The sequence below is a fragment of the Peromyscus maniculatus genome, chromosome 4 (assembly GCF_049852395.1).
Source record: "Peromyscus maniculatus bairdii isolate BWxNUB_F1_BW_parent chromosome 4, HU_Pman_BW_mat_3.1, whole genome shotgun sequence".
Classification (NCBI taxonomy): domain Eukaryota; kingdom Metazoa; phylum Chordata; class Mammalia; order Rodentia; family Cricetidae; genus Peromyscus; species Peromyscus maniculatus.
This window is the reverse complement of record NC_134855.1, coordinates 50,085,583-50,112,912: the sequence shown is the minus strand read 5'-3', so window position 1 is coordinate 50,112,912 and position 27,330 is coordinate 50,085,583. Positions and strand designations below refer to the sequence as shown.

At 42.9% G+C, this 27,330-nt stretch overlaps 1 protein-coding gene across 3 annotated transcripts in view; it reads right to left on the bottom strand.

Moving 5' to 3' along the window:
* Map3k20 (mitogen-activated protein kinase kinase kinase 20) overlaps positions 1-27,330 on the bottom strand; it is a 162,930-nt gene that overhangs the window by 84,068 nt on the left and 51,532 nt on the right. For all 3 annotated transcript variants that reach the window (XM_015987992.3, XM_006972428.4, XM_015987999.3), the window contains exons 3-4: positions 11,547-11,634; positions 2,806-2,907 (exon numbers count right to left, since the gene is read on the bottom strand). In XM_015987992.3, the coding sequence (XP_015843478.1) occupies positions 2,806-2,907; positions 11,547-11,634 (190 nt within the window). The remainder of the gene's footprint in view (positions 1-2,805; positions 2,908-11,546; positions 11,635-27,330) is intronic.

The following is a 27,330-nucleotide window of genomic DNA, read 5'->3' as shown; positions in this document are numbered from 1 at the left end:
AGAGAATCTGGATTATGTTCTCTTTGATATTCGTAACTGAAGAGAAATATTTGATTGCAAAAGCTGTTGAGTTATGCCAAAATGTGTATTTTAAAAGTACCTTGACTTCAAAATTTGGATATAAGGATATGTTGCTTTGGAAAAGAGGCTCTGATTTTGTTTCTACAGAAAGCCAGAGGCTATGGATTTGTTCTAGATTAAGATACATCAGGTTTGACCAGCCAAGACCCCCTGAAAGGTCTCCGATGACACCATGGTCCAGATGATCCAACATCCAGAATTGTTTCAAGGCAACTGGCTCAGATAATACAGCCTCACGGACTACTCCATGATCCTTAAATTTTCTTTGTGTCCCCATAAGTTACAGCGCCCCCCTCCAGCAGGAAGTAGTAAGAGAAGCTACGCCCAAATTCCCAAATATACCAAGCTGGCTTTGGAGATGTGTAAAAGTTAAAACCTTCCTTTTAAAAAAAAGAAAGGGGAAGTGCTGTGGGACGGTCTATATGTCAAATTGCTCTGATTGGTCAATAAATAAAACACTGGTTGGCCAGTGGCCAGGCAGAAAGTAGGTGGGACAAGGAGAGAGGAGAATTGTGGGAAGCAGAAGGCTGAGGTGGAGAGACACTGCAGCCGCCGCCATGACCAGCAGCATGTGAAGACACCGGTAAGCCACCAGCCACGTGGCAAGGTATAGATTTATGGAAATGGTTAATTTAAGATAAAAGAACAGTTAGCAAGAAGCCTGCCACAGCCATACAGTTTGTAAGCAATATAAGTCTCTGTGTTTACTTGGTTGGGTCTGAGTGGCTGTGGGACTGGCGGGTGACAAAGATTTGTCCTGACTGTGGGCAAAGCAGGAAAACTCTAGCTACACAGCTCTCTTGATAAACTCGAGAGAATGACAAGGCTATTCTGGAGCCAAGAGATCTGGCCCTCAGACAGGACCGCGTGACAGAGGGCAGAGTGGGTGCTGCAGCTAGGCACGGGGGACTCGAAGGTAGAGCGAGCACAGCTGGAAGCTGTCACTTGATTTGTTTGCTGTCTATCCATCCTAAGTACCATTAGTAATAACAGCAGTGTAATTAGCTGAGCACCCAAAACATAACGTCAGTAAAGTGCAATAAGGACTGTGTGTCTCCATTCATGTAGGCACATTTCCACAATGCTGCAGGCAACTTCCAGTATCGGCATGACCTTGCCTACTCACAGGTGCTCCATGTGTACTATGAACACTCACAGGTGCTCCATGTGTACTATGGACACTCACGGGTGCTCCATGTGTACTATGGACACTCACGGGTGCTCCATGTGTACTATGGACACTCACGGGTGCTCCATGTGTACTATGGACACTCACGGGTGCTCCATGTGTACTATGGACACTCACGGGTGCTCCATGTGTACTATGGACACTCAGGGGTGCTCCATGTGTACTATGGACACTCACGGGTGCTCCATGTGTACTATGGACACTCACGGGTGCTCCATGTGTACTATGGACACTCACGGGTGCTCCATGTGTACTATGGGCACTCACGGGTGCTCCATGTGTACTATGGGCACTCACGGGTGCTCCATGTGTACTATGGACACTCACGGGTGCTCCATGTGTACTATGGGCACTCACGGGTGCTCCATGTGTACTATGGAAACTCACGGGTGCATCTTCAAGAACATGGAAGATAAGCATGAATACATTGGTAAGTTTATCACCACAGTCCAAACACAGGGCTGCTTACATCTAACTCACAGGTAGCGAGTGGCAGCATTAGCATAAAGGTTAATTTGCTTTCTTTTGCTTTTCCTGTTTGAGGAATTTGGCAGGTGCTGGGAAAACTTAAAGCATTCGAGATAACTCCCCCACAGAACAGCTCCTGCTGAAGCTGCCACGTGGCTTTATCTTCGCCATGAAAACAAAATATAAGCTGCTTCCCTTAGAACACTAGGCAACACTGTATACTTGCTTTCTAAAGAGAAGTCTGTAGGAAGAGCGTTAGGATGCACAGGGGCTAACGACCCTGGGAAAATGCCAACCACTTGCTAGAGGATCCCAGAATACAAATGTGATGAGCACAGCCATTACTTAGATAAAGTCGAATCCAAGGCAATTCTGACACATGATTAAAAACTCCAAACAGCTCAGGTAAGAAGGTGCAGAAAAAGAAGAAAAATTAATAGAACTTGTATTGCTTTACATTGTACTGTAAAAATTAATAGAACTTCAGAAAGCATTAATCTACGCAGAAATTTCTAGGGAGGGAGGAGAATCAGGAAGCTGGCTGGGGATTTTGCATACTTAGAATATTTAATTTTCAAGGGTGACATCCACTCTACATAAAATAAACTCTGAGCTACTTTCATGCAGGACAGTGGTTACTATTTTAGTACATAATTATGTATTCAAAGCGAATAGGACCAGTCCTACCATAAGTCACATTCTTAGAGGCCCATGGAGAGACTCTGAGGACAACAGAACTATGATTTTCCCATTTAATACAGCAAGTGGGTTTGTCAACTACAATGTCACAAAACAGCACAAATCTCTGCCCTGAAGCTTACTGACTTGGTAAAACTTGATTTTAGGGAAATAAAGAAAGAAAACAGGAAAAGACAAAGGGTATGCAGTAATGGAAAGGCAATGACCTAAAATACTATCTGTACCGTGAGTTGAATTTTATATTTTACTATATCTGATCTAAAAAAGAATACCTGAAGACATAGAATAGAAAACTTGCTGACACACTCTCCCAGGTCAGAGGGGGAAGACACCACCCACCTCGGTAGGTGCCTAGCAAGCGGCGTTACCTTTGGCTACGTCGGTGGCCCAGGTCATGATGTGATCCATGTCCATCTCTTCACTCCTGTTGCTGTTAATGTAATCGTACAGGGATCCCAGGGAAGCATACTCTGTTTCGAAAGAAGTCAGTAGAGTATTAAAGTTGTGCTTTGGAAACGAGACTATCTTTTCATTGAGAAAACATATGAAAGAGCTCAACAAAGGTTCTATTAAGACTACTAAGAGTTGCCTTGGTCATGGTGTCTCTTCACAGCCACAGAAGAGTGACTGGACAGTTTTACTCTTTTTTCCCAACTTGATGCTTTTTATCTCTTTCTCTTGCCTGAGTGACTGTGTGGAGCCTTCAGTACAATGCTGGATAAATGTGGTAAGAACAGAATTCATCTTGTGCCCAGCCTTGGGGAAACAGCTTTTCAGTCATTGAGTATGATGTTAGCTGTGGATTTTTGTGATGCTATTTATCGAGAAAATTCCTTTTACTCCTACTCTGAGGGGATTTATCATTATCGATGGATGTCAGAGTCTCTTGAGTGCTTTCTCTAAGGACTGGGGATATAGCTCAGTGATAGGGCACTCTCCTAGCATGCCTGAGGTCCTAGGTTCAATCCCTACCACTATCAAAAAGAACCAAACAACAATCAAATGCTTATTTCGAATCTTGGAAATGTCCAAATTTTAAGTTTTTGTTTGTTATTCTATTACCTGTTATTGTGCCTTATATGAACTGATTTCAGATGGTAAGCCAACACCTTGCACTCCACTGGTCATGGAGTACAATCTTTTATTAGTGCTATTTTTCTTAATTTAACTAAGATAAAATTACATCATTGCTTCCTCTCTCACCTCCCTTCTACCCTCTCACGTCTGGCCTTTCTCCCAAATTCACAGTTCCCTTTTCTGTAACCATTGCTATTATAGATACATATATATACATATTAATGACATATGTGCACAACCGGCTGAGTCCTTTGAGTGCGGCCCATGTTTCTAGAGCTGACCATTCTGTACTAGCTAACCCTCCGGGGCTCATCCCTGGGGAAGACTAATTCTCCCTCCCTCAACAGTTGTTAATTGATTGTAGCTCTTCATCTAGGCGTGTGGCCAGTGAGATTTCCTCCATCTACAATGGGATGTCTACTGTTGTTGGAATCGCTCAGGCCTTGCTGATGCAGCCTGTGATGGAGTCTAATCTTTTAATATGTACATGGATTCTTTTTGTTTGTTTGTTTTTTTCAAGACAGGGTTTCTCTGTGTAGCTTTGCGCCTTTCCTGGAACTCACTCTGTAGCCCAGTCTGGCCTCGAACTCACAGAGATCCGCCTGGCTCTGCCTCCTGAGTGATGGGATTAAAGGTGTGCACCACCACCGCCCGGCACCTATTTTTAATATAATTTAACTGTGGTTGGTACAGCATCTATTTCTGATAAACTGAATATTATTTAATGACCTCACTTACACTGTCCTCTGAAGAACGCCCCTTGTCGGATGGTGTGCTATGCAGATGTGAGTTAGGGAAAGTTGGCTGAGAATGTTCTTCAACTTCTTTATACCTCAGCCAATTCTGTTTAGTTATTCTATCAATTATTGAAAGGTAGATTGAAACTAATTATTGTTCAATTGCTACAATTATTACAGATCTCTAGTATATTCACCCCTTATCATTATAAAATGGCCTTACTTATTCTTAGTATTACATGTAGTCTATTTTGTATGAAGTTAGGATAGATACCCCGGTTTCTAATGGGTATTATTGGCATAGAACATCCTTCTCTTTTTTATTTTTGACCTGTCTTTGACTCTGGTATGTGTTTTGTAGATAGTATATACTTCAATCTTCTTTTGTTATCCTATCTAAAAAGTCTCTGCCTTTTGAGTGGAATATTAAGACCACTCATATTTAATGTAATTAATGACATAATTGGGTTGGCATCTGCCATCTTGTTTTCTTTATGTCTCCTGTCCTCAGTCAGATGTTCCTTATTTATTGCACCCTAATGTGTCATTTTAATTCCTTGATTATTTTACAGATTTATTTTCAAAAGTGTGTGTGTGTATGTGTGTGTGTGTGTGTGTGTGTGTGTGTGTGTGTGTGTGTGTGTGTTCATGAAGAGGCCAAAGGTGTTAGATACCAGAGGTGTTAGAAATAACCCTGGAACTGGACTCACAGGCAGTTATGAGCCACCCAACATGGCTGCTGGGAACTGAACTCAAATCCTCTGTAAGAGTAGTATGCATGTTAAAACAGGCTCTTATTATGTCTCTGTGGCTGGCCTCAAGACCACTACATAGACCAGGCTGGCCTCAAATTCACAGAGATCTGCCTGCCTATTCTCCCGAGTGCTGGGATTAAAGGCGTGCGCCACCAACCAGGCTCTTAACTGCTGAGCCATCTTTTCACCCCTTTGAATTTTTTAATAGGGTCTTCCTGTACAGCTCAATCTGGTCTCAGATTCACAGTCCTGTGCCTCGGCTTCCTGTGCACTAGGATTATAGACTCCTGCCACCTCCTGATCAATGTGTTTTTAATTTCTTGAGTGACTTTTTTGTGGTGACTCAAGGAATGATAAAACACATTTTATAGCACAATAATTTCAGATTAATACTAATCTAAAATATGAAATATTTTATGCTCTTTTCTCCACTATGACTATCTCTCCTTGATCTTTTATACTATTATTGTAATACGTTAAATTTATATGTTTTAATCAAGAAAACATTTCTTGCTCTATAAAATTTTGTTTTTAAACATGTTATGAAAGAGAAATGAAAATGTATTTAAAGTGTCTTTTATATCAAGTCACATTTTCACCATTTCTCTTACCATGAATTCTTTTTATTATCTAGTGTCTTCTTTCAGCCCAGAGGACTTCCTTTAATATTCCTTTCATTTGTTATTTCAATACTAAGGCTCACACTGAAGGCCTTCTCCCTGACTACATGTTCTAAATCATATCCTAACCTATAAAGCACATCTACCTGCTATAAAATCACTCACTCTGTCCAAGAATATCTTTATAGGTATTTCCCTATTAAACTACATTTTCTTCTGCTTGATGCAATCCTTTCTTTCTCTAGGCACATATCACGTTGTTGGCACCTGGCCTCAATGACTGAACATGAAAAGTCACCATTGATCATACTGTCTTTCACATGTGAGCTGTTTACCCTTACTACATCCAAAATGTTCACTTTGGCTTATCAATGGGTTGGCATGGTTTGGATGTGAGCTCTTTTATAGTTCACATTAGATTGCTTTAAATATGTGGCAAGCAAAACTAACATCTTACTACTGAACCAAGGGAGTGAACTTGTCTACCTTTTTGGGGTGTCTCATTGGAAACTGAAGACTCACCATAAATTCATATGGTTCTATGCCTGTCAAATCACTTTATGTCTCCCTAGCAGAGAGCTTATTGAGCTTCAGTGTATTTGTTTTGATTCGTCCTTCCTTCCTTCTTTTTTTAAATTAAGAAAAAATTTTATTTATTTTACATACAAATAAAAGACCCTCCTCTTTCCTCCTCCTGCCCTTCCAGCCTCCCCCCTCCCAATCCACCCCTCATTCCCTCCTACAAGAAGGTAAGGCCTCCCATGGGGAGGTACATTTATCAGAGGTAGGTCCTAGCCCCTCCCCCTGCCTCAAGGCTGTGCTCCAAAAAGCCAGCTCATGCACCAGGGATGGATTCTGATCCTACTGCCAGGGGGCCCCTTAAGCAGACCAAGCTACACAACTGTCTCGCTATGCAGAGGGCCTAGTCCAGTCCCAGGCAGGCTCCACAGGTGTTGGTCTAAATTTCATGAGGTCCCACTAGTTTGGTTTGGTTGTCTCTGTAGGTTTCCCCATCATGGTCTTGATGCCCTTGCTCACAGAATCCCTCCTCCTTCTCTTAGACTGGACTCCTGGAGCTTGGCCTGGTGTTTGGCTGTGGATCTCTGCATCTGCTTCCATCACTTGCTCCTTTATTTCTTTCTTAGCAAAGCTCATGATTGTATTGTCTTCATAGCAAAGTAGACTTAGAACTGGATCACTTGGCCCTTTCTCTTCTTATTGCCTCCCAGTTCAAAATGCTCACATTTCTTATCAGCAAGCATCCTCTCAGATCTGATGCAAGTGGGCTCAGCACACCCAATTCCCAGTGCATTCTTCTTTGCAGTTTCAACTGTTTTTGAGGAAAGTGGGCTTAGTCGGCCACCGTAGCCACTCTGCTTCCTGTCATAGCCACGTCCCCCGGGCACACCAAGAACCCTTGCTCTTCTCATGCTCTGTAACCTCGTGGCTCATGCTTGCCACATTCTCTTGCACAATGTCGGGGGTCTTAGGAATGTTCACCACGTTCAAGAGAGCAATATTGGCACAGAAAGCATTTTTCAGTTCCTTTTTTTTAAAAAAAGTAGCTGATTCAGGCTGGAGAGATGACTCAGCAGTTAAGAGCATTGGCTGCTCTTCCAGAGGATCTGAGTTCAATTCCAAGCACCCACATGGCAGCTCACACCTGTCTGTAACTCCAGTTCCAGGGTACCTGACACCTTCATGTAGGCAAAACACATGCACATGCACATTTTTTAAAAAAGTTTTTAAAAAGCTATTAATACATTAAACAAATGTGTCCTTTGATTTCCAAGGTTTCTTTTCTTTTGAGTTTTATGGTAATGATAGTTGGCTCTGAAATGCAAATATACACAGTCATACCTTAGACTCCTCAGGGGAGTGAGTCCCCCCATCCAGGTACCACAATGTATGTCTAGGCGCTTAGGTTTCTTCTATAAAATAACGGTATTTGCATATGTATGTAACACACATGCATACCATGTAAACAAATGTGGTTTTGTTTGTGTTTTGTTTTGTTTGTTTGGTTTTTGGTTTTTCAAGACAGGGTTTCTCTGTGTAGTCCTGGCTGTCTCTGTAGACCAGGCTGGCCTCAACCTCACAGAGATCTGCCTGCCTCTGCCTCTTGAATACTGGGATTACAGGTGTGCATCACCACTGCCCAGCACAAATGCCGTTTTTTACACAGAAATATTTGATATTTCGGTATAAAAATGACACACATTCTGTGGCCAACACACTCTGAATTACTACCTCTTCTTGCTGGTCATGTCCAATACGGCAGTTTCTTATCATCTTGCCAAACTTAACAACAGCAGCCGCGGGCCACGGCCGCCAGTCAGTCCCAAGGGTCACAAAGGGAACCTCTCACGTTCTACAGTATACTGTGTTGCTGAGTTACGATGTTTAACAGGCTAGATGCACTAAATGCACATTCGCCTCAGATACCTACAATTTATGGTGGGCTTACTGAGACTTAAGCCACTGGAGGTGGAGGAACATCTGTACTTAGAATCAGCCCTAATTAATGTGTTCTGTGGTTGAACTGAATGAGGACTTGGTTGGGCCTGTTGACAAGCCATGCAGAACTAGTATATTCTCTTGATGCAATGGGATGAAGTAATACCGACATGTAATAAACTGAGCCCAAAGATGCAATTATCTACACTTCGGGGATTCTAAATCATTTTTCCTCTGGAACACTGGGACCAAATCTGATAACCTTCAATGGGACATTCCTCTGATATGGCTTGCTACGAAAGAGCCACATGGTCTAGTATCTAATCACCTTATTTTCCTGCCGCAGGGGTTTACACATGTTAGAGTCTTAAGAGGTTTCCAAGGACCAAGAAAACCATTATTGTCTCTTTTCTTTTGACCGTGGAGACTGAGCTTCTGCTCCATTGCCGTACAGATCTGGGGGGAGATATCCATTTCTTCTCCAGTAGAAAGAAACGGACAGCTATCCCTTAGGTAATTTCCTACACCCCCCACAAGCAGTTCTGTAAGTCTATGATGAAAACTTCCCACAAATATACATGCAGACGTGTACACGTATACAGTATACACGTATACAGTCTCCCAGAGAGTATCTCTTCCAGTCCCTTCATTCCACACAGGTAATGGAGACGGAGGGATTATCAGTGAGTTAGCTATGAAACTTTGGCAGAGTTGGGACAAGACTTCACATCTTCCAACTTGCATTCCAAAACTTGTCTACTCTATTTCTCTGATAAGTCATTCCTTCAGATATGAGTGACAACAATTACCTGCTCTAACAACCTTTCCAATTAACAAAAATGTCAAGCTTAATGAACGCAAGTCATTCAAAGTTCTTCCCTCAGAGTCTCCAATATCTGGAACAGATGATGAGGTTCATCAAATTGACGATTTAGCCCCCAACATGCCTTGGTTGGTATACACACTCCTACCTATACTCTGAGTAGGTTTCATCCTACTACTGTGGAAGGTTGGTTGTCTAGGCATAACAATAACCATATTAAAGTGATATGCATTCAAACAACAAAACTGGATAGTCTCTTTCATAATCAACCTCACATGTTCAGTAAGAAAGCTAGAAATACAAGATTTGCTATTATACCGTAAATTCTCTGAAACTTATTTTAGAGTGTTTAATATCAACAGTTACATCCTTCAGACATAAACACATAAGGAAACAATGTGTTTGAAAGACTTAACCAAAGAATTTGGGTAGATAGGAAGAGCATGTGTTGAAGGGAAACACAAAATAAAGCCTGGCTAATCAGATAAGCATGCAAATGAAATCAAACCCCTCAGGACTGATTTGGATTCTTTCTATTGGAATCAATGGCTCAGGCTGGTGGGCTGGCTAAACATACTTCCCATTTTCCTTGGCACTGATGCTAAAGTCTTGGGAAGAGATTCACATCTCTTCATCCTCACCTCAGGAAACTGGAAAACTCTCTGGATAGCCCTTGCTTGTTAGTTCGATTTATTTTGTTTTTGTTTTTGTATTGTTTTTGTTTGTTTGTTTGTTTGTTTGTTTGTTTTTGTCCCAACCTAGAGTTATTTGGGAAGAGGAATCTCAATTGAGAAAATGCCCCAATTAGATCATAGGTAGGCAAGTCTGTAGGGCATTTTCTTAATGATTGATGTGGGGCAGGCTCAGCCCACAGCATGGACAGTGGCGCCTCCTCTGGGCAGGTGGTCATGGGTTCTGTAAGAAAGCAAACTGAACAAGCCATGAGGAACAAGCTAGTAAACAGCAGCGCTCCATGACCTCTGCTCCATTTCCTGCCTCCAGGTTCCTACCTTGAGGTCCTGCCCTGACTTCTCTAGATGATGGACTAATATTAATATTCAAGATAAAATAAACCCTTTTCTCCCCAAGTTGCTTTTGGTCATGGTGTTTAATCACAGTAATAGAAGTCTTAACTAAGACAAACCCATTGATTTAGTTCATCAGAAATCTCCTCCAAGCATTAAACTTCACGGGAATAAGAGAAACAGCTGTTTCTAATCTCATTGATGGGCAGGAATAATATATGCTACATAATAAGAGATACAAATGAGGATCAGAAAACTGGATTCATATCTATAGTGAACATAACTAGTCAAAAGGAAATATGATGCACTTGGAAGAGGGGGCTGTACGGTAACTGAGTCACAGAGGAAAACTTAAATTTGAACCAGAAAACTGACACCAGAGGTGATGTATGGTTTACCCTTAACAGCAGAGCCTATTCTAGGGTTTACACATTACAGGTTCAAGATAAACATTGCCAAGCACTCATTTCAGTACAGACGACAGAGTGCACACTGGGGATACAAATCTCTCCACCTCCCAAGGACGTAGAAGATGCTACTCAGGAGCAGAGCACATCAAACTATCAGAGATGGACATGACAGCAAGCTGGCCCTGTGAGGAACCAGTGAGCCTTCCAAAGCCTGGCACGTAGGCAGGAGGAGCTCCTGGAGGAGAGCCACGCGAGGGATCGGTGCCACTCTGGGTCTGTTGCAAGCTGTGGCTGGCAAAGGTACTTAACTTGGAATTTCAATTTCCTATAAAAGAGAATTATTTTGTTCACTTTGCAGGGATGTTATAAGAAATTTGTAAGAAAGCACCTAGCACAGTTCTTTCTGAGTGTTTTGTTTTTCTCTAAAGACAGCCCAAGTCCTTGCCATTATAATGCAAGAAAATAGGGTGAATCTCTTAAGGTTTTCTTACTTGGTTTTTATTTGAATCAAAGAGGTGCCATGACAGAGGACCTGGTCAAAATTATTTACTGTAAAATCCGACCTTACAGTTACAGTGGGCCAAACACTGCTCACTAGGATGGACAAATGTAAGTATAAAATGTTTAGAAGCACGTCTTTTGTAGTTTCTTGTGGCAAAATTTTCCATATGCTCATTTTCAGAAAGGGTATTTCCATCAGCTAAAAATTCCTGCTCACGTGATGATTGAGCTCAAGGTCGTTATTAGTGCCAATGACCAAACCTGAAAAATATGGCCCTCGCATCAGAGACCTGAATAAAGAGCTCTAATGGGATTAGAGTGCATTGCAAGAATTACAACATGAACAGCTCAAGAAATCTTAATTTATAAAAGGTCACAGAGTTACAAAAAACATCTCTTCACTTCAACTAATTAAATGAAATTTTAGTTAAACGGCACCTTACATATTGGCACGGCAGCTGCAGGTGCATCTGAACAGCATCTACACAGGTGCAATTAGCACAATTAAACGTGGGTAGAGGTGGGAACACCATTCTTAATTATATTGATATAATCAGTTTTATTAATGCTTTATGGCAACAAAAGTGACATCTGACAGTAGCGCGTGCGATTCGCAACGGAACCTAATGGGAAACGTTTTCGCATCTGAAGGAATCGAGCGCCAGGCAGCTGGGAAGGCAGACAGAGCAACAGAGAGTTCCTACCTGTGACGATGCCATAGTTGGGAGGTTCCAGAATCACCCCATAAAACTGGATGATGTTCCTGTGGCTGAGGACGCTCAGTATTTCAGCCTGTACGAAAACCAAATGCAAGACTGTGTCAAATGTCACGTGTGTGAGTCTTAGTCTTAGTCGGCTTCACGGTCACTTTTCTTTCCCCTCCGTTTACACAGACATCCGCACGCGCTCGACAGGATGTGATGTTGACAAAACCGGCTTCAGAAGCACGCTCAGCCGTCTAACCCTCCCTAAAAAGGCGGAAATGGCAACAAGAGTCACAACTAGGAGTCGGCCCACGTGGCAACGGTGCGCTGAAGAGGTAGACAGCACATTCACTTTCAGTAAAAGCCTTTTCCTAGCAGCCAACTAACTACATGTTTTCTGTATACTCTCTCTCCTGGGGGGGCAAGCCTGGGCTTTCATCAATTGAGTGAATCAAAATTAAGTTAGAGGTGTTCCAGCACTAAGGCAGTGGCTCTCAACCTTCCTAATGCTGTGACCCTTTAACACAGTTCCTCCAGTTGTCGCGACCCTCAATCATAAAATTATTCCATTGCTGGTTCGTAACTGTCATTTTGCTACTGTTATGAATTGTAATGTAAATATCTGATAGGATATCTGATCTGTAACTCCCCAGCGGGGTCATGACCCCCAGGTTGAGAACCGCTTCACTAATGGCATAGCTTCACTTAACTCTGTTATTTATATTATGCCCATTTGGAGTGATTTTCCAATAAGTAACGAGAGAGACATTATCGCCATCTTTCCCTGTCAACACAGAAAGGCTGATCCCTGAGGTTTGCCGGAGAGCTAATAGGAGGCCATGTTGGTGCGGTTTCTTAGAACGAGGGAACTTTCCAAGAATGACACGGCAAAATAACTTACATTCATTAAACTTAACTTTTAAGTTTAAAAAAATGTCATAGTGCACATTGGCTAATATCTAAATGAGGATATTGTATGTGCCGAACAGTTTCATGTCAACTTGACACAGGCTAGAGTTACTGGAAAGGAGGGAACCTAAACTGAGACAATACCTCCATGAGAGCCAGTTGTGGGGCATTTCTTAATTAGTGGTTGATGGGGGAGGGCCCAGCCCATTGTGGGTGGGGCCACTCCTGGGCTGGTGGTCCTGGGTTCTATAAGAAAGCAGGCTGAGCAAGCCACAGGGGAAAGCCAATAAGCAGCACTCCTCCATGACCTCGACTTCAGCTCCTGCCTCCAGGATCCTGTCCTGCTTGAGTTCCTGCCTTGAGTGGACTGCTAACTGGAAGTTTAAGATGAAATAAACCCTTCCCTCCCCAAGTTGCTTTGGTCATGGCATTTTATCACAGCAATAGTAACCCTAACTAGGACAGACATTGATACCAGGATTGTGGGGTATTGCCGTGGCAGACATGACCATGTTGTTGGTGAGGGGCGATTGTGGGGACTTTGGAGGGACTTTGCAACTTTGGGTAAGAGAAGCCAGTAAGTGTTCAATGCTTTTCGAGCTGTTCTGTGGGAGTTTGGAAGAGGTGAGTGTTGGGGGCAGTGAGGACGATGAGGGCCTGGCTTTTGAAGCTCCAGAGAGAAGTTTGAAGACCCTATTGGCACCATCTGTTATTTTGAGTTTAGATTCTGTGGTTCTGGTAGCTGGGGCTGAGGAGTTGGCTGTGGCGAACAAGATGCCAGAACTCATTAGGACAGTGTGTACATAAATGACATACATTAAAGTCTTATTACTTTATGGAGATAAACTATGGCTAATCAAGAAATTTAAAATGTAAGGACGCATAAGTTAAATATAGAAGAGGTTTAACATTTAAAGTATACAGCATATTATTGGCAACCAGAAAACGGATTTTTAATTCTCCAGCCCAGAAAGGGGATACCAAGAAGAAAGTCAGAAAGGGCTCCCCAAGGGAATCTGCAAACTATGAATTAGTGAGGGGGGTTGCTACACATTTATTCCCATAAAGTAAGAGTTGCGACTTCATTAAAAACACACTCTGTGACTAGTAACAAGGTAGAAAATAGGTTTGGGAATTGGCCTGGAGCTAATACTGGCAAGAATAAAATATTGGACGGTTCGTGTTTGCTTCAGTAACCAATCTCCTCTTTGACCTGAGCTAGCAGGAAGGGTACCTTGGGCTGGATTTCAAAAGAACGACCGCCTAACCATGAAAGGTCGGGTTGGAAGCTTGCGTTCTACAGCTCACTGTTGACTTCAACTTTGGGAGACGGGATTTGATGGCGGTCCTTCAGTTCTGTCGCTGTCCAAGACAAACAAGCACTTTGCTACAAGTCCTCGCTTGCTTTTGATTCTTTGAGCATGCCCTGTGTCTGCAGCGAACCTTTCAGGTGTTGCACTGGAAACCTGACTCGTCAGTGCCTGTGACGTCACGGTCATGGGAGGAGAGTCTTCAAACACCAACTTACTGCACCAACAATCCCTAACAACAACCTACAAACATCTGTCCGTATACCCACAGATGAGTGTGGTCTGCGCCACTCACTAGGGAGACCTCTCTTTGCAACAGACGGAAACCACAACCAATCAAAATGCAGAGTTGGGAAACACAGTCCCAATGGAAAAATCTTCAAAACACTCCCAAACCTAAGGCTCAGGGAATATTGCATAAGAAGAAACAGAAAGATTGTAGGACCAGAAGTTCAGGGAGTTTGCTGGCAGATAACATCAGGAGCTACACTCACCAAGGCTCACCAACATGACTGCCTGAACTTGAGCTGAACAGGAATAACCAAACACATGCCAAAGTGGATGGGGAAATGACCCCAAGGCTCGATTCTACACAAAGAACCACAGGCAACTAAGGAAACCCAGGAACTGGAGAGACAGCCTTCCTCAGGGCAAACTAATTGGTTGTCCAGTGCCAAATGGTCAGCTCCTAAAACATACATATAACATTACATGGATTGAATGGGTTATATTTAGGTGTGTGTGTGTGTGTGTGTGTGTGTGTGTGTGTGTGTGTGTGTGTGTGTGTATAATGTATATTATATACAACACACATATTATATCATGCATAACAACTAGTGAAAAAATAGGCCATGAATTTGAAAGAGAGCTGAGAGATGTATATGGGAAGGTTTGGAGGGAGAAAGGGAAGGGAGAAATGTAATTATATTACTATGTCAAAAATTAAAAAAAGAAGGCAGAAGCTCACTTAGCCTTAAACCTTCTCTCCTGTCATCTACTTCCAGAAACAGTTCTGCAGGTGAGCCCCATGCTCTATTTCTTTATGTTGCTGCAGCCAGAGCTCCTCTGCAATGCACTGAGCTGGAACCCCTACCCTCGGCAGTGGGGCCCCTTCATGCAGCCTGCTCTTCCTACACCTGGCCGGCAGCACGCATGCACACAGCAGATGCTCCAGCCCTTCGTCAGAGGGAAGCTTGTAAAGGAGGAAGACCCTGGTGGCTCAGTACAGCGCACTACTCATCTTCATGACCACAGAGCCCTCAACTGTTGTCCTTAGCAGGAGAGTGGAGCCGCAGACCTTCAAGCTCATCCGGCAGTTCTTAGAGAGCTGTGAGGTCGGACCGCCTACTTCCTTCAGGCCAGGGGTGGACCTTCCCTTCTTCTCTGCTAATTGATTCACACTCTGATCACCCAGACAAACGAAGGACAGTCCTTACTCTCAGGTATAAGGTTTGCATGCATCAAGTTTCCAAGGGCTCATATGGACCCAAACCAGAAACATGCTGTCTGATTCACTGCGTTCATGGCTTGAGACATTTTCCTAAAATAAAACCCTTTCTTAAAAAGTGATTCATGCCGGGCGTGGTGGCGCACGCCTTTAATCCCAGCACTTGGGAGGCAGAGGCAGGCGGATCTCTGTGAGTTCGAGGCCAGCCTGGGCTACCAAGTGAGCTCCAGGAAAGGCGCAAAGCTACACAGAGAAACCCTGTCTCGAAAAAGCCAAAAAAAAAAAAAAAAAAAAAAAGTGATTCATACATGATGGTAAAATGGAAAACTAGCCCCTTGATTTTGGAAATGCTGTTACAAGAACAACTTACAAAGCAGGATGGGGGGTTTAATCACCAGAGTGTCAGGCACAGGTCACGCTTTTTGAGTCACATCAGGTTTAATGAGACCCATTCACAAGCAGTCACATGACAAGCAGCGAGCTCTACAGCTGTGTAGATTCTCTTTCCAGTGAGGCTCTCCAGGTACTCAGGGAATAAGAATGGCTAAATGAACGGAATCCAGGCTCCATAATAGAAGCCTATATCCCTAAAGAGATTTGACGTCATAACGACATTTTTTTTTCTTTTAGGAAACTGGTGACAGATGCTCAGAAAAGCTAATCATTCTCACGTTTCTTGAAAGCTGACACGAAGTCACACGAGGCTTTCATCAGCCACATCAGCAGGACTGGGAAGTCTCTGGTTGCTCAATGGTTTTCCTGGGTGGGATGCTGCAGCTGACTCAGCATCTGGAGATGGGCCTTGGCCCTCCAGGTTAGTACATGCCTAACTAAGTTAACTCAGGTTAGACTAGCCTGACTGGACAGGAGGGTGGCGAGAACTTAATGAAACAGAGTTCTGGCCCAAGACTCAAAGAATGTATCAAGCCACACGCTGGCTAAGAGCGTTACATTCCTTGTGCCTGCAACTGGGTGTAGTTGTGGTTAACATGAAAAAATAAAATATTAAAACAACCTGAGTTCAAATTTGGGTGACCAAACTACATGCACAAATCTGGCTTTTGATCACAACCTTGTCGAAGAGTTAGCCACATTGTGCTAAACTATTTAAAAAAAAAATTTCCCCCCAAAGAAAGCCTTGGGCCGCTTTCTTCCTAGAAAATGACTTGAATGGCCACATCCCCTGATTCCTTTAGTTTTAATGTCTACTAATTTCTAATGATAACTAGTGTGTTACTAGTATCATTTTTCATGGAGAAGGTATCAATAACTACCCAATGAACTGGACATGGTTTATGAGGACATCCTCCTCCCACTGGCTTCAGTGGGAATCTGGCTCTGCTACTTAATGGGGGTCTGACAGTTGTATCTTTAATGGCCCAAGGCTCTGTGTGGTAAGTAAAGGCTTAGTCTCTTATGTGGTACTCCTGGGAGATAGAGAGACCTTCAAGAGGCAGGGCCTGGAGGGAAGCCTTCCCCCTGCAAAAAAAGATGGGGACCTAGCCTCCTGTTCTTTCATTTCCTTTGCACCCAGCCATAAAGTAAACCCACTTCCTCTACTGAACACTCTTGCCATATGTGTGGTGCCCCAGGCAATAGTCAGTCAGTCAGTCAGTCAGTCAGTCAGTCAGTCAGTCAGTCACAGACTGAACGCTCACAAACTGTGAGCCAAGCTAACCTTTCCCCCAGTTCGAGAGAGTTTGTCTCAGGTGTGTGTTACAGTAGTAGGAAGCTAACACCACATAAGGACTTTGGAGACATTTAGACTCTGAGATCCATTCTTCTCACTTCCAACACAGGGGTACAGGAAGTCCGACCCCAGTTCCCGCAAGTGCCAGGTGCTCAACCAATGTCAGCCTCTTCTCTGGCCTCTTTCCTGCTCCTTTATAACCCATTCATCATTAGTCAAGCCACACTTCCAGGCCAATTAATTCATCTCTTCTAACAGTGGACTCCACTGACATGAGCTGCTTGATTTAGTTTCATATACTTATATTTGTTTTTCCATGTTTACTTATGATTTTACATAAACACAGCACAACATTTCCAAAGCATTTATCTTCTCTCACCAGGAAGATATTTTATTGTATTTAAATGTTGGGGAAATTGGGTCTTTGATGAGTTAATGAGCTCTCTTGCTAGGGGCCTACTAAATGTCAGTAATAAAGTCTTATCTCCCATTTCTGCCTCTTTTATGTATATTTCTGGTCCTTGCTCTCTTTAAAGAATGTCCAATAAAGTTGTATATCTTGGCTTGGTGTTGTACATCTGTAATCCCAGCACTTGAGAGGTAGAGGTAGGGGGATCAGAAGTTCAAAGTCATTATGAGCTATATTGGCAGTGCAAGGTCAGCCTGGACTACATGCAGCCCTGTCTCAAAAACAAATAAACAAACAAACACCCACAAAACCTAAATGAATAAAAATATTTATTTAACTTAATTTAAATATTTATTAAGATATAAGTATTTATTAAGAACTGCCTTGCTCAAATGGATGTGAATTTGCAGGATTCCCACATCAAAGGCTACCACTTATTGAGTGCCTACTCAGTATGAACTAGCCTAAGCTTTCCTTTTCTTACAACCAACCATGGACTTGTGTCTCGTATCACACTTTCTACAGGGGAAGAAATCCAGGCAACGAGACAAGCCCAAGGTACAGTGAATGGCAAAGCCAAATTTTTAACACAAGTTGTGTGGTCCCAGAGCCCTGCTTATCAGCAAGCCATACTGCTTTACCTACAAACCCCATCTGAGAACAGAAAGGAGCATGAGTTTACAGAATGCCCAGACATTACTAGAGGGCTGGAAAATTCCAGAGCCCTCCTAGTTACCCACGTTTACGGAAAGCTCTCAGTGCCTCCCTCTCAGAGGCTGGGCCACTACCCCTGCTGCAGCATGCCCACACCTTCTTGGCATGGGACTGTGCAAGATCAGGTCAAAAAGCAAGATCGAATTCTCCCCAAGCACTGGGGCATAAGGCCAGCCAGCAACAACGAATTTATAGCTAATAAAACCCGTTAATTGCACAGCATGAGGCAGGCTCTCTCTATGCAAAAATTACATGGTAGGAATTTTGAGCAACTTCACAATCTGATTAGTTAAGTGCTTTATAATATTACTCTACAGTGCAACAGAGTTTGATTATTTACATCCCATAAGAGAAATGTTTGCCACATTTATTATGGAAATCTACAAAATCACTTAGAGTTTAGGCAAATTTAATTTTAAAATAGTCTGAGAAGTCCCTTAACATCTTTTGCACTCCAATTAGGCAGTATCTTGAATACCTGGATACTTCAGCTAAATTAATAATGAGTTTACTCTTTTGGTGTTCTGATAACATCCTCAATAACTAAAGGGGAAAACATGTTTGATACCTGCCTTTATTGATTGAAAAACAACAGCACCAAAGCCTGCACATATAATTTGGAATAACAGGATGTAAGAGCAATATAAAACAGCATGGTACCAACAGACCAACAGATGTGCACACCAGTAGGGGACCCAGAAACACCCACATCCCACTACACTCACCTGTTTCCTTACAAGCTGCCCCCAAACAAGCATTGGAGAAAAGGCAACTCTTCAACAAATAATGCTAGGAAAACTGGGTTTCCACAAGTAGAGAATGAACATAGATCCCTGTCTCTCACCCTGTACAAAAATCAACTTAAAAATGGACAAAGACCTTAATGAAAGACCCAAAACTTTGAAACTTGTATAAGAAAACACTTCAAGACACAGGCATGGGCACAGGTTTTCAGAAAAGGACTTCAATAGCTCAGGAAGTAATTGCAGGAACTGGCAGACTGGGGCCGGTGAGATTAAAAGGCTTCCGCACAGCAGAGAGAACAATTAGCATGGTGAAGAGGAGAAAACTTCTGCCGACTAGCTGCCAGGGGACTAATATCTAGAATATATAAAGAACTCAAAAAATTAAACATATAAAAATCCACCAATTAATTGAGCCAACCAATCAATCAATGGGCAAACGAACTGAACAATTCTCAAAAGAAGACATTCGGGAGCTGGGGGATGGTTCCTGGTAAAGTGCTTTCTACACAAAGCTGAGGACTTGAGTTTGGATCCTCACGACCCAGAAAGAAGACCAGGCATGGAGGAGCGTGCCTGCAATCCTTGGGCTGGGAAGACAGAGACAGGAGAATCTCTGGGTCTTGCTCGCAGTCCAGATGAAACAGTGAGCTCCAGGTTCAGTCAAGTAGTGACTGAAGAAGGCACTCAGGGTCAACCTCTGACCTCCACATCTACATGCATACACACACATACAAAACGAATACAAATGACAAATAAATAATGAGAAAATATTCAAGAGCCTTAGTCACCAGGGAAATTAATATCAAAAGTATATTGAGAGTCCATTTCACCGCAGGAAGAACAACCATCATTAAGAAAATTGATCACAATAAATGCTTGGGAGGTGGAGGGAGAAGAAACCCTTACATACTGCTGGTGGGATGTGAACTAGTACAGCTACTATGCAAAGCAGTTTGGAGGAGTCTTCAGAAGAACTAAAACCAGGACAATCACATCATCCAGCTGTATACAGTATGTATGGCTCCAGGGTATTACCCAATACCCTGGCAATCTAAGCCAGCACACCAGAGATACTTGTGAACCCTTGTTTATTGTGGCACTACTCGAAGTGGCCAAGATACGTAATGTAGATGCCTTTCAAGAGGAGAACAGGGGTGGGGTGAAGAGATGGCTCAGTGGTTAAGAGCATTTGTAGAGGACATGGGTTCTATTCCCATAAACCCACATGGTGACTCACAACCACCTGTAACTCTAGTTCCTGCGGATCTGAAAGCCTTCTCTGGCCTCTGTGGGCACCAGGCTTGTAGTGCACATACATGCCGCAGGCAAACACATATGCACACAGACTAAAAGCAAATCTTTTTTAAAAAGAGGTGAGTGAATGCGGGATGGAAAGATAGCTTACTCAAGTGCTTATAGCATCAGAACTTGAGTTTGATCTCTGGAACTCAGGAGAAGAGTGTGTGTGTGTGTGTGTGGGGGGGGGGGTGTTGGTGATAGCTGCACTCGGGAGGCAGACAGACAGATTCCTGGGGCTGGCTGGCTGGCCAGTCCAGCCTCATTGGAGACCACACAGTTTCCTGTGAGAAAGCCTGTCTCAAAACAAACAAAATACAAAAACCAACAATGTGGATGGCCCCCGAGGAACAACCCTGCACCACACATGTTCATGCGCACTGTACACGTGTGTGCACACACAGACATACACACAGAGACAGAGAAGAGTGGATAAAGAAACCGTGGCATATACATACACGATGAAGTTTTAACCCAACCAAATAAAAATACAATTTGACATTTGCTATCTTTAACATCACAACTTTTTCCTTCTTTTCTTTGCTCTAGACTAGATGGAATTGTGGTGGATCATGTTAAATAACGTAAAACCTGACTCAGAAGGACAAATAACCACATTTTTATATGCGGAATCTAGATTCTTAAGAGCATATGATGTGAAACAGAAAAGCAAATGCTTGGGGGAAGGAAGATATGGAGAATGAAAGGGAGGAACGAGAGGGCAATGGGAAGGAAAGACATGTGTTGTGTTCTCATCCGCAGAGAATAGACATGCATGCAGAGAGAACATATGTATACATCTATGGAAGCAGAAGGGTGAGTATTTGGGGGATAGAGAGAGGATAAAGGCGGGCAGCTATGAGCAAGAACAATGAGAGACATGTATGAAGGTGTCATAATGAAACCCGTTATTTTGTTTGCTAACTTTAGACAAAGAAAAAAAATAGCATCTTGAGGATGAAGGAGATTACATAGCTTTCAGTCTTTTCTTCCTAATGATCACCCACAACCTCCTTAGGTCAACTCGATTATTAACAGGGAACCCTAATGAATACAGTGGGCATTCTTTAACTCAGTCATATGTACAGTTATAACGTTGGTATGATGATCTCAGTAAAAAGAGTATTTGTGATTGTCCTGAATAATTGGTTTGTTTTCATCCCTTTGCTTTGGTGACTATTTTAACAAACTACCATACTACACTCTTTAAGTTGGCTATGAGGAAGGTTAAATCGAAGTTTGTTGCCAACATCTGGAAAGTATACCAAGCCTCGTGGGTCTGTTTTGTATCATGTATCCATGGCTCAGATCTTCTGTCTTACTGCTTATTGACTGCACCTGGCTCTCAAGATGCAGGGCCTGCTGTGGGAATGTACCAGAGAATAACTGATGTAACATGCCAACCTCCCTTCACATACATTCAGGCAACCTGAGACATTTAGAAAATATATAGAAGGAGGTGGCTGGACTGAACTGGGATGTAAAGGTTCAACAGCGAGCCCAGGAAAGATGCTGGACAGGAGAATACAGATTCTGCTAAGAGCGCACAGAAAGATAGACAGCATTCAACACACATGAACCCAACTACACAGTTTCATTACTATAATCCTTTTGCAATCCATGAATGTAGTAACTACACGTTTCAGAACTTGTAAGCTGAGTTCATTCTTATTCATACATTACAGTAGGTATCGTGTATGAAGCTTTCCCTATGTATCAACATGATCATATCATTCTGCATGCATTAACTTGTTTGATTAATGACGCATCATTATTATCTAGAGTTTATCTTGAAGACACTAAGGAACAAAGAGATAACCTGCACATGATTAGACAGTTACAACACAGGGAGACCAAGTTCAAACCAGACAACCTGGCCTCAAAGCCATGAAATGTGAGCACAGACTCTGAGAACCTCATAGATACTAGGCACTTACATTTCTATAACAAAGTGAGTAAACAAACTCCCCTGCAATCCCACACATACCAAGGACTTGGACCAGAATAAATTTCTAGCTTATTTATTGGATCTGGGATGAAAAGACCTGCTTAGTCAGAATCAAGAGGCCTACTTTCTCATGGTGGCTGTGGTGCTTACTTAGGTGAGAAGGACAGACTGAATGACCTAAAGGCTCTTCACACTGATGCTCTGATTTCTGGTTTATCTGGTAAAGGGCTGGCTGTCTCAGAAGCTCTCTGGGTGAATCTGGCATGCAGCCAGGATTACAGCCACCGAACTGCAGCCTAGTTGCTTTGGAGCTGGAAAGCTCCTTAGCTGAACTTCCACTCAACCAATGACACACCGTCTTGCTGTCTTTAACATCACAACTTTGCTCTTCCTCTGGGAAATAAGAAAGCCACTATCAGCTTAAAACAACTGCACCAGACTCCCACGTGAACCTCATGTAGGCACATATCAATATCAGCCGTTAGCAACAGTGAGCCGAGAAAACCTTCCAAAAGTGCGTAGAAGTGAACTCAAACGTATACTACAATCTGCTGAAAAGACAGAGCCACAGAACCATGAGGCAGGATTAGAGTCCCTGAAGAGGGGCCAGAAAGCCAGTAGTGAAGGGAAAGTCTGGAGGTGCCAAGACTTGGCGAGGGGGGGGGGGGAGTGACCACCAAGGACAGTGGCGGATATAGAGTGAAGCTGTCCTATGGACCTAGGAGACAAGCCATGGGTGCTGCAGATGACTGAGCCACAGTGATGGAGCTATCCAAGCCCTCTGGAGCCCAGAGGGTTGTGAGTCCCAGATACAGGACACTGGGCTACAGGATTTGATTTACTATTGATTGCTAGTGGTTTTGGTTTTGCCTTGATCTGATTGTAACTGTGCCCTGGTTCTTCCTTTTTGAAACAAGAAGCATGTGCCTGTTCTTGATTTTACAGGAGCCTAGTTAAGAGACTTCAGATTTTCAGAGAGATTTTTGGCTATTTTAAAGAAACCGAACTGTTAAAGTATTTAAAATTCTAAAGACTGATACTTTTAAAGTTACATTATGTTTTATATTGTGCTATTAATTTTATATCATAGAGACAAACGAGAAAGGAAAGGTTCTGGTGAAACAGTTCTATACTTGTGTGTCGAGTTGGCAAAAGGTCAGCTGTGTTGGCTGGTATTTTGTCAACTTGACCCAAGCTAGAGTCGTTTGGGAAGAGGGAACCTCAGTTGAGAATGTGCCTCCATCACACTGGCCTGTACACAAGCCCGCAGTAGGACATCTTCTTGATTGATTATTGCTGTGGAAGGGTCCAGGCCACTGTGGGTGGTGTCACCCTGGGCAGGTGGTCCTGGCGTGTATACGAAAGCAAACCGAGCAAGCCAGGAGGGGCAGGCCAGTAGTCAGCGTTCCCCCGTGGTCTCTGCATCAGAGCCTGCCTCTGTGTTCCTGTCTCCACGTTCCAGCCTGACTTCCCTCGATGGAGGACTGTGAGCTGTGTTACGAAATAAACCTTTTCTTTCCCAAACTGTTTTTGGTCATGGTGTTTTATCACAGCAATGGACACCTAATGAAGGCACACAGAATTTTCTCTACATGCTCCTAAGTGAGGTTTCTGTTGCACTGGTGTAATCAAATGGGCCCCTAAAATAAGTACTATGTTATGCATTCAAATGTGCAAGGACTTATGATTCCAAGTCAACAAGAAATATGTCTTGGAGTTATTTTTCCAATTGTGAACATGAATCATCATGAGCTCTTATCTGTCATGAAATGATATATGTTTAAGGAGATGGAAACACTAATCACCATGGTTTGCTCATTATACATGTATGAAATGATCACACTGTGCCCCACAAACAACAATTAAAGCATAAAATAGGCCTGGAACAGTGTGGCATACCTAAGAGGTAGAGGCAGAAGCCCTTGAGAGGTGGAGGCAGAAGGATCAAGAGTTCAAGGTCAGCCTCAGCTACATAGTGAGTGTGTTCAAGGCCAGCCTCGGCTATATGAGACCTGGTCTCAAACTAAATGATCTCTTTGTGTCCCTGTGTGTGTGTGCAGATGCACTTGTGGAGTGAAAGTGAGATGGTGATAACCTTGGCTATTATTCCCTAGGCAACATCTACCTCTTTTGAGACAGGGTCTCTCTTGGGTCTGGAGCTCACCAAGTAGGCCAGGTTAGGTTGGCTGGCAGCAAGGCCCTGAGATCCACCTGTCTGTGTTCCTCTATTGTTGGGATTACAAGTGCCACCACACCAGGCTGTTTTTGTTTTTGTTTTGTTTTTGTGGTGAGGCCTGAGAATTAAATTCATGTTCTCACAAGCATTTTACCAACTGAGCCTTTTTCCCAGCTCAGAGAAAGTATTATCTCTTAACCCTCAGAGGCTACAGGGACATGCAATGAAACTGTCCACAGAATTCAATGTATAAGGCAGAATTAACGGGCATGGAAGAGTCTTGTCGCCTCTGGGATAGGCCAGATGCTGACCAAGTTATTCAGCCTTCCTAAACACTAGAAATCCACATTTTCGTTAGATTACATTTTCAAAATAATCTTTTTATTTTGTAGAAATTTTAGTCCTCATATCCCTAGCACCTGCACTGTTACATCTTCTGCCAATACAGAACATTACTATAAATCAAAGTTCAGGCTTTATTTAGGCTTTCTGGCAGTGCTGGGAATCAAATTCAGGACCTTGCCAGGCATGCATGCTAGGCAAGGGCTCTATTACAGAGCCACCTCTCCAGCCCTTTTATTGAGATTTTTCACAATGTCTCCTATGTCCTCTCTATGTTCCAGGGTCCACATAGTTGTCATGTCTTCCTTATGTTCTCTAGCCTCAAAATTGGAAGTTTATTAGGTCTTAGACGGAGTCGGTGTGAAAATACTTTGTAAAACACCACAGTAACACAACCTCCGATTGGTAAACATTATATGAGTTCATGTGTTCAAAGTACCAGAAAACTCTTGACACATGCTGATCACATTCAACCCCATAAATAAGATTAAACATACATATTTATTCCTACATTGTGGCAATTCATACATGTCTTTAACATGTTTTGGAGATCAGAATTTCATCTGTGACTACAGATTCTGTTTCCTATGAAGTCAGTCTTGATAGTTTCAGCCCTTACCAGACCTTCATAAGCACCTTGCTCAATCTAGAAGAACAGGAAACACGGGGTATAGGCAGAGGCACTGCCCGACCTCAGAGGCCACCTACATTTCACTTCATCAAATCTCAGCCTATGTCCCAGTGATACCCAGTCAAAGACACTAAGTGCTCAGGCAAGCTCGACAATGCATGAAATAAAGGCGGGGATGACCCACAGAGACCAGCAAAGTAACCGATGCTTTCTTACCTTGCTGTCTGAACACAGCATCCAAGTACCATGAGGAGGGCAGAAAAGATGTCTGGGGGTGAGGGAGAGGGACGCATTAACTTCTCTTCATGCCTCAGCATGGACCATAAAGGGGATACTCGCACTGTACACCTGAACATCGGAGCATAGTGAGGCCAACTCTCCGTCCCTTTGGAAGAGGAAAATTCAGAAAGGGCCCTGCACCCGAGCCTGGACCGAGGCCTCTCGGCACCCTGCCTCTTCGAGTGTAATATTTTAACAGAAAGTTCTCAGGAGACTTTATGACCCAAAAGGTAGGGAGGAGACGAAATCATTTCTGAGGAGAGAGGCCAACATGTCCACTTAAGGGTAAGTTTGTCCAGCCCATTAAACACTGTCCAGCGTTAGCAGATGGACAACAACTACAGCGGGATTGGACGCCAAGGGCAAGCAGTTGGATGGAGCATATGAAACAATGAAATAAACTCTTAAATTACAATAAATGTCATTCTCTTTTTGTTTTCAGCATTATCTTCGGGGGAAAAAAGATATATTAAATAAAAATAACAAGAAACTATTTCCTTACTATTTCCTGTCTGAGAGCCAAGCCTAAGCCTTGAATGTGCCAAGAAAGTGCTCTACCAATGAATTACAGCCTCAGACTCAAAGGAAAATACTTTAAAAAAGTCTGTTTTTGTGAGGCTACTTATGAATACTACTTCTTCAAGAAATATTTTGCTGTATTTATTTATTGTGGGGGGGGCACGTGTGTGGAGGCAGGAGGACAACTTGCAGGAGTTGGTTCTCCCCCTCCCGGGGCCCTGGAGAGGAAACTCAGAGCATCTGGCTCGGCAGCGAACACCTTCGTCTGCAGAGTCATCCACCAGCCCCAGATACTTCTCAATCAAGCTCCTATCTTCAGAGGTTAGGGTAAAAATCATGTTAACTACAGATTCTTTTAGTCCTTTTTGAACTAATGATAGAAGAGCCTTTGGGTCAGATTTCTATTTCAGAAAGGTTAAGGCAACCCATGCCGACTAGAGGCACGTCACCCTGAGTTAAATCTCAAAACTGTACATACTGTGCTACTCATTCTGTTCTGTTTGGGGTAGAAATATCCCCAAATAAAAATTTCATATCCCAGGCTGGAGAGAAGGCTCAGTGGTTTAGAGCAGAGTACTGTTCTTGCAGAGGATATGGGTTTAATTCCCAGCACCCACCTGGTGGCTCACAACTGTCTGTAACTCTGGTTCCAGGGATTCCAATGCCCTCTTCTGGCCTCCGTGGGCACTGCATACACAAGGTGCACAGATATACATGCAAGCAAATGTCCATACACATAAATAAAAATAAATAACTTTTTTTTTAAAAAAAGTCTACATCCCAAACCTGTTTTAAAGCTGCTTTCTACATACAAAAAGGGAAGGCTGGGCCCTTTCTTTAAATAAACAAAAAAATTAACTTACATGGACCACAAACCAATGTATGAGCTAAAATAGTAAAACTTTCTGAAGGAAATTTAAGGCTAAAGTTTGATGACCCTGAGTTAGACAAGGGCTTCTTAGATATCACACAAAGTATACGCAGAAAGGAAAAAGATAAATTGGATTTGCCCCAACTTCAAAGTGCTGTGCTTGAGCAGATACCATCAAGAAAGAAAAAGGGCGAACCCACAGAACAGTTTACAGACTTAAAATTCTCTACACAAGCACGGTAAGTTAGTCTGCAAATCAAATTTTATTTTGGCCTCTAGTCTCTATGCCTTTGATTTCTTTTCTCTCAGTGCACTAAGACCTCCTACACTTCCTGAACAGAAATGTGAGGGGTCTTTCTTGATCTTAAAGAGAAAAACATGCAGCGTTTCACCCTCAGGAGAAAACGTTGACTACAGGTTTTGTAGCAGATGCTAAGCATAAGACTGGAATGTATTGAAAGTCATTAGACCACCATCATATGTCTACCTGGAGAATA